This window comes from Trichosurus vulpecula, chromosome 6 (genome assembly GCF_011100635.1).
Source record: "Trichosurus vulpecula isolate mTriVul1 chromosome 6, mTriVul1.pri, whole genome shotgun sequence".
Taxonomy (NCBI): domain Eukaryota; kingdom Metazoa; phylum Chordata; class Mammalia; order Diprotodontia; family Phalangeridae; genus Trichosurus; species Trichosurus vulpecula.
This window is the reverse complement of record NC_050578.1, coordinates 284,013,092-284,031,402: the sequence shown is the minus strand read 5'-3', so window position 1 is coordinate 284,031,402 and position 18,311 is coordinate 284,013,092. Positions and strand designations below refer to the sequence as shown.

The window sequence follows — 18,311 nt, the reverse complement described above, 5'->3', positions numbered from 1 at the left end:
CATTGGACTACCTGAACGCCATGACCAAAAAAAGATCCTGAACATCACATTTCAAGGAATTTTAAAAGAAAACTGCCCAGATCTTTTAGAACCAGGGGCAAGGTAGAAACTGAAAGAATCCACGAGGCTCCTCCCGAAAGAAATTTCCAAATGAAAACTCCCAGAAATGTTACAGCCAAATTCCAGAGCTCCCAGGTCAATGAGAAAATACTACAGGAAGCCAGAAAGAAATAATTCAAATACCATGGAGGCACAGCCAGGATCACACAAGATTTAGCAGCCACCATATGAAGAAGTGAAGAGGTTGGAAAACAATATTCCAGAAGGCAAAGGATATGAGCTTGCGGCCAAGAATAAGTTAATCACCAAAAACTCTGTATAATCCTATGGGGAGAGAAGTAGACAGAAGACTTCCAAGCACTCCTGATGAAAAGACAGAGCTGAAGAGAAAATCTGATCTTCAAATGAAAGATGCAAGAGAAGCAGAAAAAGGCAGACAGGATGAAGAAATCCCAAGCCAACAAGGTTAAAGAGTTCACTTTCTTATGTGGGGAGATGATACCTGTGACCCACAGAACTCTGTCCCCACCAGGGGTCTTACAGGGAGTCTGATGAGACAAGGAGCCTGGGAGAGGTCTTCTTACGCTGGCATGATCTCAGAAGAAGAATGGAAGTGTGGGGAGGAGGGAATGTACTGGGAGAGGGCAGGAAGGGAGAGGAAGAACGAGGGAAATGATCTCACCTAAATGGAGTGTGCCAGCTAGAGTTTATACGATGAAGGAGGTGGGGAGCCTGGGGGGAGCAGGCAACACTTGAGCCTTACTCTCATCTCAACTGGTCAAAGATGGGAAGAATACATGTGCGCACACAAGCGCACGGACACGCACACACATAGATGAGTACAGGAATGCATCTTACCCAACAGGAAGAGAAGGGGTTAAGGAAAAGGGAGGGAGGGTTAAGAGGGAGAGTGGATTAAGGGGGCAGTGGTCGGAAACAAAGTCAACTCAAATAGAAACGAAGTAAAAAGAAAAGTCTAAGAGATGGAATGGAGGGAAATACACAGAGCTTGTGGCTCAAACCTGCGAGCTTAGCTGTTGGCTTGTGTCAATAATTGTCATAATTAGAATAACAGCACACATTTAAATGAAGCTTCACAGATACCATCTCATTTGATCTCACAACAACCCTGGGGAAACTGAGTCAGGCAGTGGTTATGTGACTTGCCCACAGTTAGTAAGTGTGTGAGGCTGGATTTGAACACAGGTCTTCCAGACTCCAGGCCCAGCGCTCTATCATGATGCCCCGGCTACCTCCAATGATGGTCTCTGAAAGCCTGCGCAGTGATGGGTCTTGGGATTCAGAGCTCTCTGAAGCCCTGGATCCCTTGCAGGATGACTCCCCCCACCCTTTATCCAGGCAGGAGGCAGAAGGCTGAGGAGGCAGACAGCTCTTCCGGGGCCAGGCCTCCCTCAGCTTTGATTTTGCATCTGCAGAGATGCTGGAGCAGAGAGAAGCCGAGGCCCCTCTGACTGAGGGGATCTCGTGGGACCTTCTGTAGCCCTACCTGGTGCCCATGTCCAGCAGCCTCCCTCTCAGGACTGGCACAAAGGAGGCTGCCTGTGCTCAGCTGTGCCCCTCGGGGGGCCTGGGAGGTGAGGACCAATTGGCACATCTTCATCCAGTTATTAAGCCCTCCCTGTGTGCCATGCCCTGTGTTGTGTTGTGGGGCTCACCCAAGGGAGAAGCAGGGACAGAGGGAGATGAAGGCCAAGTCCAGAGAGTGAAGCTCAAACATGCCCAACTCGGCAGAGCCACACGTGTGAGGGTCGGGTGGAAAGAGCAGTGTGCGTGTCTGTGCGTGTATCTATGTGTGTGTCTCTGTGCGTATGTATCTACGTGTGTGCGTATGTATCTGTGTGCGTCTGTGCGTCCATCCGTGTGTGTGCGCGCGCACGCGCACCTACCCCTGCCTGTGTTCTGGGGACAGGACCTCAGAGGAGCCAGGGCTGTCTCAAAAGGAGAGTTCTGGAGACAGGCCCGCCTGGGAATGGCCAGCTGCAGCCTGGCAGAGGCCAGAGATGGCCCACAGAGCACCTCACACCCAGCCGGCTGCCCCCAGGATTCATGGCATAGCTGCCTGTGGGAATGTCCTAGGTCTGGGCCCTACTGGAGACCCCGGGAGGCCAGGTCACTCGGTTGTGACTTCTGAGTCCCTCCACAATCTTGCCCTATTGCCAGAATCTCTGGTTGTTCCTTAACAGGTATTTCTTCCTCACTGAGAAGTCTCTTCTTTCCTCTGGCCCTTGACCTGCTGTGTCATTTCCCATTACCCAAGCTTTGCTCACACTGTGCCCCCCACCCATTTCTTCTACCCTCCCCTCTGTTCTGACCCCTCCCCTTCTTCAAGGTCCCCCTTTCCTGACTCCCCCCTCCCAAAGCCACCTGGGGTCTGCTCCAGGGGTGTCAAACACTCCCATAATTTCCCTCATGTGGGCAGAACCAGATTAAACTGTAACTGGGACATTTTTAACAAAACAAATAAAAATACAATAGAACCCAGATGATGTTAACATGGAGTTTTCTAAGCCAATGAGCCCACAAAGATCCATGTGGACACTTTAGGGTCGGGGCCCTGAGCTCGCTGGACTCAGGATGACTCTGGTCTCCCCACCTGCCTGGGGGGCTCCTTGAGGGCAGCAGGCACAGGTCAGCTCTTCTCCCCCAGCAGGATCTTGTTCTTATCCCCTCCCCTCTGACATTGGAGGGCTGGCCCTGAGGTGCTCAGGAACAGGTACCCTTGATGGATGGGCAGAAGGCCACTTGCTGGGCTGCCCCTCCCCTGGTCTGGGCCCCACCCAAGGGGAACCTTGTCGGAGCCTCACCTTCAGGATTCAGGAGCAGCTCAGTGACTTGTTTGAACAATCTGGCTAGCAGCTTCTATGGGGGTATAAGATTTACCCACAGCCAGCACCCAGAAAGCTGCCAACAGCACAGGTTCTTCTGATCTGCTTAATTAAGGAAAGCAAGGTGAAGGAGTTGACAAGCTTACTTTTAATTCAGCATTCAAATATCATTCAGTTAGTTCAGGGGAAAAAGCTAGTACCCTGAACTTCAAAACAAAATGCAAACAAATTACAAACATCAACAGACAGACCTTGTCTGATTCAAATCCCAACACATAGTTACCAGAGTTTAACAAAGTTTCAACATCTGGGTTTACAAGCTGGAGGGCTCCTTAGCTACAGCTGCCCGGAGTCTCCTCATCAACACCATCTCCAGAGCCCCGAACAAATGGCTCTGTCCTCCCTTCTTATAGGGATTCAGACATCAAACATCATCTGAATCACCAGAGCTCAGGCTCTGGTGATTGGTTCTTGAGTTGGCCCCTCCCCTTAGGACCCTGGCAGGTTCACATCCACATGGATTAGGTTAACACCTAATGGGGTTTGGGCCTGGGGCTTAGCACCTAGTAAAGCTCACTGAGATAAATTGAGTCACTCAAAGAAAACAAAGGCCATTGTGATTACATGACTGCGGGTGGGGGAGGAGAGGCAGAGCTCAGGAGGAGAAAGGGGAGACATTCGTCTCTCTTCGTGTTCAGCCGGGGATGGCAGCAGGAAGCAGAGAAGGTTTTATGCCGAGATTAGGATGCTGGTTGAGTCCCGGGGAGGGCTCAGGGCCCAGGCAGAGCCAGTGGTAGCGGCCGCTCCCTGTGTGGGGGGAAGGAAGGAGAAGCCTTGTGTTCTGGGGGCTCCTTCCCACCTGGGGCTGCCCCTGAGCAGCCGAGGGCCTGGGATTAGGAATGCTAATGCCTGGAGAGCAGGGGCTGTTACCCCACTTTACAGATGAGCTGCTTAAGGTCATGTAGCTAGAGTATCTGAGGGGGATTTGAACTCATGTCTTCTGAAGTCTTCCAGGCTCTGTCCTTGTCATGGCTATAGCTGCTTAGCTATGAGTGGCCCAACTGCCCTGCCCCACCTGTCCTGCTTCCCCCCCCCCAGCACCCCCTCCTGCCCTGCCTCCCCTCCATCTAGCCCCCTCTGTCCTGCCTCTACCAACCCCCCTTTCTTGCTCTGCCCCCCATCCAGCTGCCCTGCCCCCCCTGCCCTGCCCCCCCAACCCCCTCTGTCTTGCTCTGCTCCCTTGCCCTGCCCCTGCCCCAGTCCTGCCCTGCCCTTGTAGGGGCTTGACCAGGGCTGTTTTGTGCCCAGGGGGCCTCGAATCCAGGACCACAGGTGAGGTCTCTTCGTCCTATCCCCTCCTTTTACAGATGAAGATGTTGATGTCGGGGTGGGGGGGCAGAGGGACTGCCTGGTCTAAGGACCTTCGGGGCTCCATGGGGCCAGGGGCTGCTGCCAGTCCTCTGATTCCTCCAGGACACAACCCTGCACACAGTAGGTGCTCAGCAAATCTTTGTCAAGAGACCGAAAAGCTCCCCTCCCCTTCCCCAGGCTTTGTCGGCCTCATTGGGCCTCCTAAGGGCTGAACTCGGTGGGCCCTGGGCTCCCAATCTGATTTCTAAACTGCTCTTCTAGGCAGCCAATGGCCTTGTAGGCCCTGCAGGGGGCGCCTTTGCCCTTGGGAGGCTGCACACCAGGTTCCTGGGCAGGTCCGGGATCATTAGATCCAACTCCCTTGTTTGACAGACGGGGGAGACTGAAGCCCAGAAAGGGCAGAGCTCGTACAGGGTCAGACTCAAAGTCAGGTCTGCTGACATGAGGACCAGAGCCCCACCCATTGATCTGGGGCAGACTGAGCCTCAGTAGCTGGGAAAGTGAAGAAAGAGGCAGCCTGGCCCTGGGGTCTGAGAACCTGGGTTTGAGTCCTGCCTCTGGGAGCACTAATTAACCTCCCTGGGTCTGTTTTCTTGACTGTAAAATGGGGGGGGGGATGGAGTTCTGAGCCCCCTTCTCAAGATACAAAGACCTGGGAACTTCTGCCTGCTGGGTGCTCCTGGGAGCCTGGAGGGGGCCTGTTTAGCCAGGGCTGCCATGCTCCTGGCTTGTTAGTGATTCCCAAGGCCAATTGTTTGGGGGCTACATGGGGGCTGAGTTAAGTGGTCAAATATGCTTCTGCTTGTTGTCTTCCACTCTCGGGAGCTTCTGGGGACAAAGGGCTGTGGGGGGGGGCCTGTCAGAGCAGAATTCTTGGGAGTCAAGAGGATAGAGGAGCCTCCAGTGAGCAGACTTCACAGCTGCCTCCAAAGAGAGTTTCCTGGCCCTTGGATATGGCAGGGCACCCAGGGGTCTCTGGGTGCTTGGGCGTGACTGGGGCCCAACCTGTCTCCTGGCTCAGGTGTTGAGCCCTGAGCCTGGGCATCCACCAACGGTGCTTTAGGGTCTGTGTCTGTTACTGATGAGTTTGCATGGGGGGGGGTTTCAGTTTCAAATTACTCACAAAAACTCAGTGAAGGCTGAGAATGGAGATGAAGGCATGCAGAGATTGCCTCTGACAGTTCCCAGGGAAAAGCTGAAACTTTTTCAGGGGCAGCGTTTCCCCTTGTTTATTTATCTGGCCTGCCCCTGGGGGCTCCTGGCAGTATCTTACTCACACTCTGGTGGTTGCTGGGGGCTCGGGTCGGGGACTGGGAGGGGCACAAGTGTTGAACAAAGCAGGCAGGGAAGGGTGGGAGCTGCTCCTGTCTGCTTCAGCTGGTTCTTGGGTGGCTGTACAGATGGGGTGTGGAGCTGCAGGCAAGTGCCCCCAGCCTAGCCCGGGGCTCTCGCTCTCTCTGGCACCCACACTGTTGTCTGCCTGCACTGCAGGGTGGGGACCCCTCACCGTAACTCTAGAGCCTGGAGCACAGGGTCTCTGGGGTGCCTTGGGGGGATGAGTTGCTGCTCCTTGACTGGGACAGCTTGGGGCCATTGGGGCTTCTGGGGAACCTTGAGGTACCTGGGCAGCCAGAAGGACTGAAGGACTGTAGATGTGACCTGGGAGCTGAGTATGGTGGGCACGGGGGTTGTTGTGTTTCAGCAGTGGCCAGGGATCTCATCCAGTGGCTGACTTCTGCAGGAGGGGCTGGGAGTGCGGGCTCGAAGGCTTCTGCCTCTGAGCACCCCTAGCAAATGCTTCTTCCTCTTCTTGGCTCCTGTGTGCACCATGGGTCACCTCAGCCACCCTGCTCATTCTCAGCTGCACCGGGCATGTCCGTTGTGGAACTCCCCCTCCCCGCCCAAGGAGGGAGCCCTTAGTCTCTTCAGTCTCTGCTCTGCTGACCTTGGAGGTGGCCCTGCCCAGTGGCAGCTTGCCTGCTGTAGGGCCCACTGTGTGGCTTTGCACCCGCCAGGCTTCCCTACCCTCTTCCCCTCTTATCCTCTTACTACCTTGCTGTTTTCTTCACATCCTGGGGCACGGGGCACAGAAACTGCTGAGTCTCTGGGTTCTTTTAGCATCATGGGCTTTGAAGCCATTCTGCACACCCCTCTCCCCATTCTATAGAAGTGCAAACTGAGGCCCAGAGGAAGGGACCTGCCCGGGGAGGCAGCATGAACTGACCTGGCTCTGAGCGTGTCCCAGGGTCACAAGACCAGAAGCGTTTTCTTTGGGCACCTCCTGTCCTTGGTTCTTAGGCGTCTTGTTCCAGGGGCTTGGTACAATCTTGACTGATACCTACTAGCTGTGTGGCCTTGGACAAAGCTCTGAGCCCCTCTGAGACTTTTCAGTAGAATGGAGACAAGAGTGCCGCTGCCTCCCAGCCCTTGGGGCCCCTTCCAGGAAAGTGCCTCGTAGAATTGGGAGCTGTTGTTCATTAGCTCAAATCACCTTTGGGAAGCACCAGGAGGGCTCAGTAACCACCCTGGGGCAGTGGCTGCCCTGTGGCCATGCCCAGCCCAGGCTTAGCTCCCTTCTCTGGATCTCCAGGGGGACCAGAGCCAAGCAGCCTCAGGGACCTGTCCTCCCTTGTGGCAGGAGCCATTCCCCACGATGCCCCGATCAGCGGCCTGGGAAATGGACCTTAATTAGCCCAGTCAGATGTTGGCCCGAGTCCGAGGGATATGTCAGCCACCTGGGTGCCTGGCAGTCTCTGCAGCGCCCCCCCTCCCCTGATCTGAGGATGCAGCCCAGGATGGCGGGTCGCTCACTCTCATGGGCTTTACAAATGTAGCTGAGTCATTAAAAATTAGGTAGCTCACACCTTCCATTAGGGCCACGACTGGCTGCCCAGGCAGACAGCTCTGGAGGCTGGACTCCAAGCTCCCAGGGGTCCTAGCTCCTGCTGTGTCTCCAGACAGCTCCCGGACCTGCTCAGAGGCCCCAGTGTGTGTCTCCAGCTTATGCCAGCCCCCTTGTGGCCTCAGTGTCCCTTCAGACCAGGTTCCAGAGGCTGTCCCTGTAGGAAGTGGATGGCAGTGGGAGGGGAGAACTAGCTGGCATCTTGCCTGGGGGGCCGAGAAAAGGTGTTTGCACAGGACTTTAAAACCTGCTAAACGCTTCCTGTCCCTAAGGGCTCATGGGAGCCTCCCACGCTGAGAGGGAGGTTGGTACTAGAAGTATTTGAGCTGGAAGGGGTCTCAGAGGAACCCATTTTACAGAAAGAAATCATTAAGAAGGCTAAGAATAGCTCCTAACAGGCCTGTGAGGTGGATGCTATGCTCAGCCCCATCTTACATCTTATAGAAGAAACTGAGACCAAGCTATGTGAACCTGGATCATACAGCTAGTAAATGCACAAGGGCAGGATTCGAACCCAGCTCTTCTTGCCTTTAGGCCTATGGCTCTGAGATTCCCTTGATCTCCTGGGTCAGGCTCGGGAACCTCCAAGGCTGTTACTCCCTCCCCCTGCTGACACCTTGCCAGGCCTTCAAGGCTGAGCCTTCTCTAATCTCCAGGTGGCTGAGGGGCCACTTCTCCCCCGGACCCCATGATCCAGGCTGTTTTCCTGGGAGATTTACCCTCCGAAAAAGGCAGGGGCTGGCTCTAGCTCGCCTTCTTACAAGTCCTCAGCTTGGGAGGCTCCCACAGCAGCCCGGGCCCCCCCCGAGTGTCTGGACCCCCTACCGTGGACTCTGGCCCCGTGGCGGTTCACCAAGGGTCTGCAGACGTGGGTCTGCCAGTAACCCTAGAGAAAGGGCTTCATCTCCTTCGACTCAGTTTCCTAGGCTGTTCGCTACTTACAGACCTCCTGGTGAGTTGCTGCCATGTCCCAAGGTCGTCCAAGCCTTACCGATCTGTGCCCCTGAAAGCCTGGAGACCCCGGGCACCACCTACCTCTCTGTGGCAGGGCCTGTCTCAGCACAGAGTAGTAACGTGTGCACGTGGTGTCTAATCAATGCTCTCCTTCCTTCGTTTGTCAGGTGAGGGGGTGGGGCCAGATGGGCTCCCGCCCCCGCCCCGGGCTCCCCAGGTCGAGGCCGCCAGCCTTCCTGGGAAGCCTCAGACCCTCCCTTTGCTTCCCTGGCAGATTGATACCTACGCCCAGCGGGATCTGAAGAAGGGGCTACATCTGTACGGGGCCGAAGGGAACATTGGCCTCACCAACGCGTGGAGCATCATCCAGACAGATGTAAGTGGGTGCCTTGCCCCGGCCACGCCCAGGCCACGCCCCTCCATCCAGACAGATGTAAGTGGGTGCCACGCCCCCTCATCGCTCTGGGCTTCCTTGGCTCTCCTGGGACTCGAGAAGTTCCTGGAAGACTCCAATGGGCTCGGGAGAACATGAGGAGCGCCCTGGTCGTGGGCCCCCTTTCTCTGCAATGGAGGCTCAAACAAACTCAGGAGGCAGCTAGGGGGCGCCACAGTCCTGAATTCAAATCCTTCCTGAGACACTTAACAGTTGTGTGACCCTGGGTAAGCCACTTAACCTCTGCCTGCCTCAGTCTTTCGTCTGTAAAATGGGGATAGTAATGGCTGTTGTGAGATGATGCCTGGCACATAGTGGGCTCTATAAAGATGCTATTCTGATAAGTAGTTGTCATGGAAACAAGGGGAAGGAGTTCCAGCTCTGCCTTGTCTTCCCGTGTGACCTGCCCTCTCTGGGCATCAGTTTCTTCTAAGGTCCTTTCTAGCCTTGTATCTATGAACCTGTAGTCTCATAGAATCCCCAGATCTTCCCCCAGTGGCCATTCAGGCCAAGCTGTCTCTGTACCTCAATCAGTCAGCCATGCCAACCAGCACTGAGTAAGCACCTACTGTGTGCTGGGCACTGTGCTGTGATGAGGACACAAGACACAAGTCTTCACCCGCAGACCCCCTGCCTGGGGTCCTGCCCCTCGTCCCCTGCTAAGCTCCAGCCTTGGGTCCCTCCCACCATTGGCTGCCTTTACTTTTCCTTGAGGGCTGCTGACTTCAACTGGGCCCTCACCTTGAGGCAATCGATTGAACACCTCCCCAGTAGATTCACTGTCCCAGCCTCCACATTGGCTCCTCCAAACCTTCTCCCTCCTCCTCAAGCTCCCCGTGGCTGCCCCTCCCCAAGTCTTCCCAGCTGAGACCCTTGCCCCCTACCTCCCTGAAAGAGGAGGGCTCTCCAATCCACCTCCCATACCTCCCGTATGTGAGCCTGCTGCCACGACCTCCTCCCTCGATCTTGTCTCACACAGAGAAGTGGCCCTTCAACCCCTCTAGGCACTCCCTTTACTTCATTCCAGCATCTCCTCCAGGAGGTTGTTCCCTCTCTCATCCCCCTCTCTCTCTGTCCATGGATGCATGTCCTTATCTCTCCTTTGAAAAGCCCAAACTCCTTTTTTTCCTCTCCCAACACATCCAGTCAGTGACCAAGTCTCTCTATTTCTCCTTTGACAACATCCTTCCCTTGTGACGCCTTCTCTGCACTCACAGTTACTGCCTTGGTTCAGCCCCTCATCCCCCCTCACCTGGGTTATTCTAACAGCTTCCTCATTGGTCCCCCTCCCCCTGAGATATCTGTTCAGTTGGTCTTAGGGGAACACAGGTGTGACCATGTCATGGTGCATGCTCATACACACCTACACACACTAAATAAATTCCATTAGCTCTTATCATCTCCAGGATCAATAAATGCTCTGACTGGTTCTTCCCTCCCCCCTTCCCCCACAAAAATCAGGGTTAAGTGACTTGCCCAGAGTCACACAGCTAGTAAGCATCAAGTTTCTGAAGCCCGATGTGAACTCACATCCTTCTGACCCCAGGGCTGGTGCTCTATCCACTGTGCCGCCTAGCTGCCCCCTCTGATTGGCTTCTAAGCAGGGCTCATTACCCCCTCTCCCCCTATTGCTTCTGGTTCTGCACTGCAGGGCCAAGCAGAATGAGGCTAAGCCCTCCCAGGAGCTATCAGTTCCTGGACAGATGCTTTCATCTTCCCCCTAAGCCTTCTCTTCTCCAGCCTAAATGCTCCCAGGTCCTTCACCTCATCTGAAGGCTCTTCTCCCATCCCAACTGCTCTCCTCTGAGTCCTCCCCAGTTTGTGAATGCCCATCCTAGACCATGGGGGCCAGCAGTGACTGCTTCCGTTTCTTTCACTCCCTTAGAATGGAGTCCATCTGGCCAGCTCCCCTCTCCCCCCGTGGCCACCCTGGATCAAGCCCAGAGTCCTGGGAGTGGCCCAGAATCACAGGCTAAATACCTGCTTGACACATGTTTAGTTAGATGTGTGTGTGTGCTGTTTTCACTCAGTTGCACGTAAGCTCCTTGAGGGCAGGGAGCATTTGGTCTTTGCTTCTGTCTCTTGCCTGTCTCCTCCTCCATTTGCTGAACCAAGTTGAGCTGAAGCAGGGAGAGCTTGGTGCCCTCATACCATCTGTCCCCTTGTCCTAAAAGGCAAGCAGCCCTGTCTTCTCTGGCATCCATGGGCAGCCAGGGCAAATGTCCTGCTCCTTCTCTGACCCTCCTTGGTCCTTAGTGTGGCTGAAGCTGCCCCCAACAAGCCTTTGGCCCCCACTGGCACTCATTAAGGGAAGTTCTTCTTGAGGGTCTAAGTGGACAAGTTCACCCAAAGGGTGGGCACAGCCCATTCTGGCAGCAACCAGGATAGTACCGGAGGTGATGACACTTGGGGGCAGCTCCTGGGTGGCCTAGTCCTCTGACATCTGCTGCCTCAGGGCCTTTCCTAGTGTTCCCATGGCCCCTTCTCTGGGGAACCCAATGGGGGGGGGAGGGGGCCGAGAAACTGTTTTCTTTGCCCTCCTATTGGTGTTCATGTCTAGGTGGTGGCTTTGCCCTTTATGGATTGAATTGTCCAGGTTTGGGTCCAGCAGACAAGATGTAGGAAGAGAAGATAGAGCTCAGGGCCATTGATCTCCTTCCCATTGACTGGGAGAGGGGAGGAGGAGACTCTCAAAGCTCCTTCTTTGCTGCTGCAGCTTCCTGTGGACAGTCACAGAAAATCTGCACTCTTGTCGCTGGCAGTCAGCTTGCCTACAGTACCCAAGTCCCCAGCCCTAGCCAGGGAGGATCAGCAAGTGATGGAAATGGGGAGATGAGAGGAGAGAACAGGAGCTGAGTCACTGATGAGTCGTCTGGTCCATGGAGGAATGCTAGAGCACCCTCCCAAGTGGTCCTGGAAGGCAGGCGACCTGGCAGGTGGCCCCGAAGGAGATGCTGGAGGATCCACCAGGGTCTCAGCCAGCTCCATGCAGGCCTGGTGGTCAGGTGGTGTTCAAGGATGAGGGTCTATCTACTCCTGGCGGGTGGAGCTGAGCCTTCATTCTGGGCTGTCAATCTTCTCTCCTCCAGTACTCACATTCCCATTTATAAGCAGAAAAGAGAGAAGCCAAGAGTCAGGAGGAAGCAATTTCACAAAGGTCCCCGCCTGCGATGCCTGCGACGTCTGCCATCCATCACAGGCGTCCTCCCTCCTGAATGTCAGTGCAGGGAGGTGGGGGCGACTGGAGCAACTCATCTTCAGCAGTGCTATAAAGAAGCGGAAGGACAAAGCTCCCTCCAGCTGCCTTTGACTCATTCTGTGATGGCCCAGAGCCAGGGATCCACCGGCAGTCTGGTTGCTGCCGAGTGACGGAGAGCAGCCCTGTAGCAGTGAAGATGGCGGTCACTGCGGGGGCAGAATGCTGGGCCAGGTTCCCTCCTGCCCCCTCTCCCCCTCAGTCCCAGACCCTGGGCAGCGGCGCCAACGGGCAGCACTTCCCAGTGTGGACAGCGGCAGAGATTCACGGCTGAGGAGCTCCCTCCGCCTTTCCCCTTTAGCCTTTGCACCCTAAGGCTGACTGTTTAGATGAAATGGGTCCTATCTCTCTGAGGACATGGGAATGAGCTTCCATGTCACATGAAGGAGCCAAGATTGGGGAACCCCAAATGGAGATGTGCCCTTTACTCAGGAACAACTCAGAGCCACGAGGACTCTTCTCGTTTTTCCCTCCACACATCCTCCAGGATCTGGTTTTTGCTTCAGATTTGAGGGCTCATTTCATCCAATCCCCCTATTTTAGAGAAGCCAGGGGACTTGCCCATGGCCACACGGTTAGCTCTGGCACTGTCTTGTCCTCTATCTGAGGTCCTATCCAACTCTGAAGTTCAGAATCTCTGAGCTGAAAGGGACCCTGCAAAGATTCCCTTAGTCTTACCTGCACCAAGTCTCATCTACAAGGTTCCTAGGAAGTAAGGATCCAGCCTCTCCTCGAAGATGTCCAATGAGGGGGAACTTGTGACTTGTGACATCATAGTTCTTGGAGGGGGGAGGCTATAGAACTGTCTTCTGCCTGGGTGAGAAAGACTTGGGGTAGCAGCTCACATGAATTGCCTTTTTTTCTCTTTACTTTTTTTAAATCAATTTTTTTTCAACAAACAAAAATCCACTTCCCTTCCTCCATTAAAAAAGAAAGAAAATAAAACCCTTTGTAACAAATATGCATGGTTAAGCAGCACAAATTCCTGCCTCCCATTCCGCACCCTGAGCCCTTCATCTCTAGTCCAGGAGGCAAGTGGCTTGTTTCCTCCCTGGTCCTCTGGAACTGTGGTTGGTCATGGCATCGGTCATCGTTCTAGTGTCTTTCAACACTGTTTGTCTTGCCATGATATGGATTGTTCTGCTCCCTCCCCTCTGCCTCAGTTCTCCCTAGGTTTCTCTGAAGCCATCCCCTTCATCATTTCTTATTGCTCAACAGTATCCTGTCACACTCATATATCAGAACTTGTTCATCCATTCCCCAGTTGCTGGGCATTGCCTTTGCCACCAGAAAAAAAGCTGCTATAAATATTTTTGTACATTTGGGTCTTTTCCTCTTTTTGAAAACATTTCTTTGGAGGTACAGATATAGATATAGGAGCAGTGTCCCTAGGTCAAAGCGTAGACAAAATTCAGTAGCTCTTTGGGACTAGTTCCCAATTGCTCTCCAGAATGCTTGGACCAGCTCTCATCTCCACCAACAGGACATTAATGTACTTGTTTTCCCACAGCCCCTCCAGAATTCGTTATTTTCCATTTGTGTTACCTTTGCCCAAAGTTGACAAAAAAGTTGATGAATATGAGATGGAATCTCAGAGTTGTTTTAATGTACATTTCTCTATTAGCAATTTGGAGTATTTTTTCATATGGTTATTGATTGCTTGGATTTCTTCCTTAGAAAACTGTTCATATCCTTTGACCATTTAATAAAGTGGAGAATGGCCCTTATTCTTATAAATTTGACTCAGTGCCCTGTATATTTTAGAAATGAGACCTTTAGCAGAGAAACTTCCTGCAAGGAATTTCCCATTTACCTGCTTCCCTTCTAACTTTAGCTGCATTGGTTTTGTTTGCGCCAACACATTTGATGTTATGGAATCAAAATTGTCCAATAGGTTTTCCTTTCAAGTCCTCTCTTGCCTAGAGTCTTATGGGGCTGTGGTGGGTAGCAGTGTTGGGGGAGGGCATCAGGCAGCCTGATGTTTTTTCAGGTCCTATGTGGGTCACAGTCAGGACTGCCCAGGGGGTGCCTGCATCTTTGGGGTAGAGATGCTGCCTGGACATGGGGGCAACCTCTCACCCCGTGCCCCTCCCATTCTCTCTGCTTTTCCAGTTCCGGTGCTGTGGGGTCTCCAACTACACTGACTGGTTTGAGGTGTACAACAGCACGAGAGTACCTGACTCCTGCTGCCTGGAATTCAGCGAGAGCTGTGGGCTCCATTCTCCAGGCACCTGGTGGAAAGCAGTGAGTCCAGGGCAAGGGGTCTCCGTGGTGATCAAGGCATCGGGGCCCTTTGCCTGATTCACCCTGTTAATGGCAGTTGGCTTCATGGTGGGAGAGGGCCCCTGGAGCAGAGGCAGGGGGCCCACATGGCCCATGGTCACTCAGTTTCCTGCCCACAAGCTTACAGTCTAAGAGCAGACAGGGCTGACCTGAAGAGGTAACTCCTGACAGATTCTTGGGAGGCAGGGGCTGCATGAGTCTCAGGGAAGGGTTCTGGGTTGCCATGCTGGAAGAGTCTGTCCCAAGGGACACAGGATAGTCAGGGCAGGATGTGCCCCAACAGAGGGGTTTCTGCGGGGCTAAGCTGAATTGAGGCTCATTTTCTTTCCAGCCCTGTTATGAGACGGTGAAGATCTGGCTTCAGGAAAACCTCCTGGCCGTGGGGATCTTTGGACTGTGCACAGCTCTGGTCCAGGTGAGCTGCCAATACACGGTTCCTTCCCCCCATGCCCGGACCTGTACGGCTGCCAATCTGTGCCCTGGTCTCTGGGCCAGGAATCTTATCAGGCATCCCTATTATCTAAGAGGCAGCATGGTACAGGGGGGAGGGTGCTGAGTCTGGAGCCAGATGGCCTGGCCTCTGACTTGCTTTGGCACGTACAACCTGAGGGACCTTGGCCAAGGTCACCTTTCCCCTCCTCTGGGCCTGGGTTAGATAAGACCCCTCCAAGGTCCCTTCCAGCATTCAGTGATCTCCTCCTCTGTCCAGAGTGCCTGGGCTGGAGATGCTCAAGCATAGGGAAGCTGCCTTGTGGGAGGCTTCCGACAACTGACTCACTGAGCTGCTCCCCACCCAGACCATTCACGCTCATGTTTATGCCCCATGTGACCTCTTCGGTGTGTAGGACTCTCAGGCTAAAAAGAGGGAGCATGGGAAACCTGACTAAAGAACAGCAACCCCTCCCTCAAATAAGAACCAGCTCGGACTCCTCCACTGCTTCCCTCCCTCACTCCCTGCAGCTACAGCCCCATGAGTTCGGAGCTGGGAAGCCCCTTTGAGATCTCTGAGGCCAACTCTCATACATTACAGATGTGGAAACTTAGTCCAAGAGAGAGGGCAAGACTTGCCAAGATCCCCCAGAAAGAGCGACCCCAAACTGGGGATTCAAGCTCAGGGGCTCAGATTCTGTCTGGTGTTCTCTCCACTGCTTGGCCTTACTGGATAAATGCTCAATGAATAAATTAATGAATGGGGGGGGGGGAAGAAGAGGTGGGGGAAGCTCCCCTGGAGGTCAGTTGTCAATAAACATTTATTCCCAGGCCCTGTGCTAAGCACTCTTGATAAAAATATGAAAAAAGACGGGCCTTGCCCCAAGAAGCTTCCAATCTAATGGGAGAAGAGAGTATGCTAAGGGAAGCTGAGGGGAGGGCGACAAAGGAAGGGAAGAAGGTACCCAGTGTGTGTGGGGGTGGGGAGGCCAGCCAGCCAGAGAAGTCCAGAGGGGAGCAGCTGGCCAGCAGGGGGCCGCAGGGCTCCCCTCTAAACCTTCCTCTGTTTCCTGCAGATTCTTGGCCTGACCTTTGCTATGACCATGTATTGCCAAGTGGTGAGAGCAGACACATACTGCGCATAGAGCCCTGCCCGCAGCCCACCCAAGGACATGGGAACCCTTTCCTTCATTTCCTTCTCCCCAATTAGTGACCCTTGTAAACAGCTTCACCCTGGGAGGCACTGGAGCCCCTTGAACCCGAGGAAGCAGAAAACAGGAACCCCAGGGTCAAGTGCATGCCTGGGGTCCCTGGTGCCTGCCGGGCCAAGGGTAGCCTTGGACCTGAGCAGCCCCCACTGTTGCAGACTGACCCTGAGTGCTTGGGGGGGGGGTGGGGTTTCCATCCTGAAGCACCAGTCTGTCATCCTGTCTGTTGGTCTGTCTGTTCTGGGAATGGAGTGGGAACAGCCGTGGGATCGGGGCTCATTTGCCCCCTCCCTGGCCTCCAGAGCCCAACTTAGGAGGAGTCTCCTCTTCCAAGCAGCATTTTCATTATCTGGTGTGGTTTTCCCTCAGATCAGACCAGGACCAGTGGGATGGGGCAGACCAGACCTGGCCAGGTCAGTGAAAGGAAAGCATGCCCTCCCCTGGCTGCCAGTTGCCTTGGGGGCCCTCCCCTGGTTGGTGAATCCTGGTGTGAACCCCTGGGTCTTCCCATTAACATTCTAGGCTGGAGGCAGTCCTCAGGGAGATGGTCTCTTCCCTTGAACACCCAGGAAGCCACTTTGTGTTTGCAGATGTGTCTTGACTTCAGTAAACCGTTGTGAGTGTACGGCAGCCCTTCTGGTCAATGTGTCTGTCTGTCTCTTGTCCCAGAGGGCAGGTGTGGACAGGACAGTGCCACCCAGCCTTGGATCCGTTCTCCCTTTGCTTTCTCCCCTACTGGAGACTCTCATTTGGAGAGGGACCATCTGAAAGAATTGTAACCACTCCCAGTAAAGCTCCACCACCACGTGTGCCTGGACCTTGCTCTGGCCTGGCCTCACCCTCCCAAGCCCAGGGGGTCCCATCAGAGCAGACGCCAAGCCTCCCCCTTCCTGTTCTGAGAACAGAGCAGTTCAGCCGAGTGTTTAGGTCACAGGACAGGGAACAATGCCAGTCCAAGTCCCAGGGACCAACCAGCAGGGACTATGGCTCTTCTGGACTGAGCTGAGAAAATGCAGTGAGTGTTTGGAGCCTGGAGGCCTGGCCCCTTCCCTCTGCTCCCTTTCCCTTCCTTTCACACCCTGTGCATTTTTCTCATCCTCCTCCCCCTTCTCCCTTCACCCCCACCCTGAGACTTAGCATAGCCCTCAGTACCAGAGCTAGAAGGGATCTCAGAGACCCCCTCATTTTACACATGGGGAAACCAAGGTCCAGAGAGGGGAAGACAGTTACCCAACATCACACAGCCAGTTAGTTGCAAAGGCAGCCTGAGCATCTAGTTCTCCTGCTTCCCATGTAAGTAGTCTCTGGGCCTGGGTTCCATGTGCTTCGTGAAGGGCTGGCTGGAGCCTCTGCCCTCACTGGTGACCCTGATGTGCCAGAAGTCTCCTGCCAGGTCCAAGGTTTTCCTCCCTTCTGACTGCCCTCTTGTGCTACCCTCAGCACCTGCGAGATCCTGGTCCCCAACAAGCAGTGTCCCCTATCAGGTAGGGGCTTTAGGCTTAGTGTTCTTTGAGGTGCCCAGGGTTCAAGGATTCTCCGTGATGGAGGCAGGCATGAAACCATGAGGCCACACAGTGAACAAAGGTGGTCTATGCCTTGGCAGTCACCCGTGCCCCCTATCTCAGAGAGGGGGCTCTCCCTTGGCCAGGACTAAGCAAGGAGGTGCCCAGCCCCAAGGCAGTGAGTGGCTGGAAGTTCACTCCATACAGGCTAGAAGCAGAGACTCCCAAGGACCCAGGTGGTGGCTGTGGCTCTGGGAGCCTTGTGCCTGGCACTGTCCAGTGCAGCCTCTCCTCTATAGTTGGTTACTCTGGCAGCTAAGGGGGCAGGGTCAGCTCCAAAGGGTCCACATAGAGAAGACCAAGATAGCCAGGGTAAAAACCCTTGACCCTAACCCCTGGAAAATAAAATGATGTGCCCCACCCCCTCAGAAGGTAGATTCTGGATGTAAATATGGAAGTCCAGGGCCCTGCCCACCAACACAGGCTTAGCCCCAACTACTGCCTTGCATTTGTCGTTTCTGTCTGATGCCAGCCCCACCTAGCAGGTCCTTCATTCTTGTCCTCTTCTGAACTTGGGACAGATACCAGAGACAGCAGGGCTCAAGCTCCACACTTCCTATGCCTGCTTAGGGCTCTCCCCCTTTCCAAGCTCAGACCCCTGTCTTTTGTTGCCTTGTTTCTTGCTCTCCGACTTTGTTCCCTGGCCTGCCATCCATCAGCTTGGCCTCCAGGACCACCCCAGGGATCAGTGGGGGGCTAGTAGAGCCTCACTGCAGGACTCCCCCAAGAAATGCCCCCAGACCCAGACTACCACTTTCCAGGAAGCTGAGTGTCCCTGGAGACTCCTAGGGAAGCCAGAGGGGGAGATGATTTGTGGTCTGGGGGAGGGGGCCATGACTTTGATGTGGCCTGCAGGGACCGGGACCCCAGAGTCTAAGCTGGAACTTTTCAGTTGCTTTCCCTTGGCATTATGGGAGTGGGCTCTGTCCACAGTCCAGGCCACCCACCCCCACCTCGAGACATCTTATTTTTTAACAAAGCTATTAAACAATCTTTATTAGGATTTA

At 54.4% G+C, this 18,311-nt stretch overlaps 1 protein-coding gene across 4 annotated transcripts in view; it reads left to right on the top strand.

The window, feature by feature from the left end:
* TSPAN4 (tetraspanin 4) overlaps positions 1–18,311 on the top strand; it is a 94,795-nt gene extending 76,484 nt beyond the window's left edge. For all 4 annotated transcript variants that reach the window (XM_036763575.1, XM_036763573.1, XM_036763574.1 and 1 more), the window contains 4 exons: positions 8,408–8,509; positions 13,935–14,066; positions 14,437–14,520; positions 15,611–18,311. In XM_036763575.1, coding sequence (XP_036619470.1) covers positions 8,408–8,509; positions 13,935–14,066; positions 14,437–14,520; positions 15,611–15,679 — 387 coding nt within the window. In that variant the 3' untranslated portion in view covers positions 15,680–18,311. The remainder of the gene's footprint in view (positions 1–8,407; positions 8,510–13,934; positions 14,067–14,436; positions 14,521–15,610) is intronic.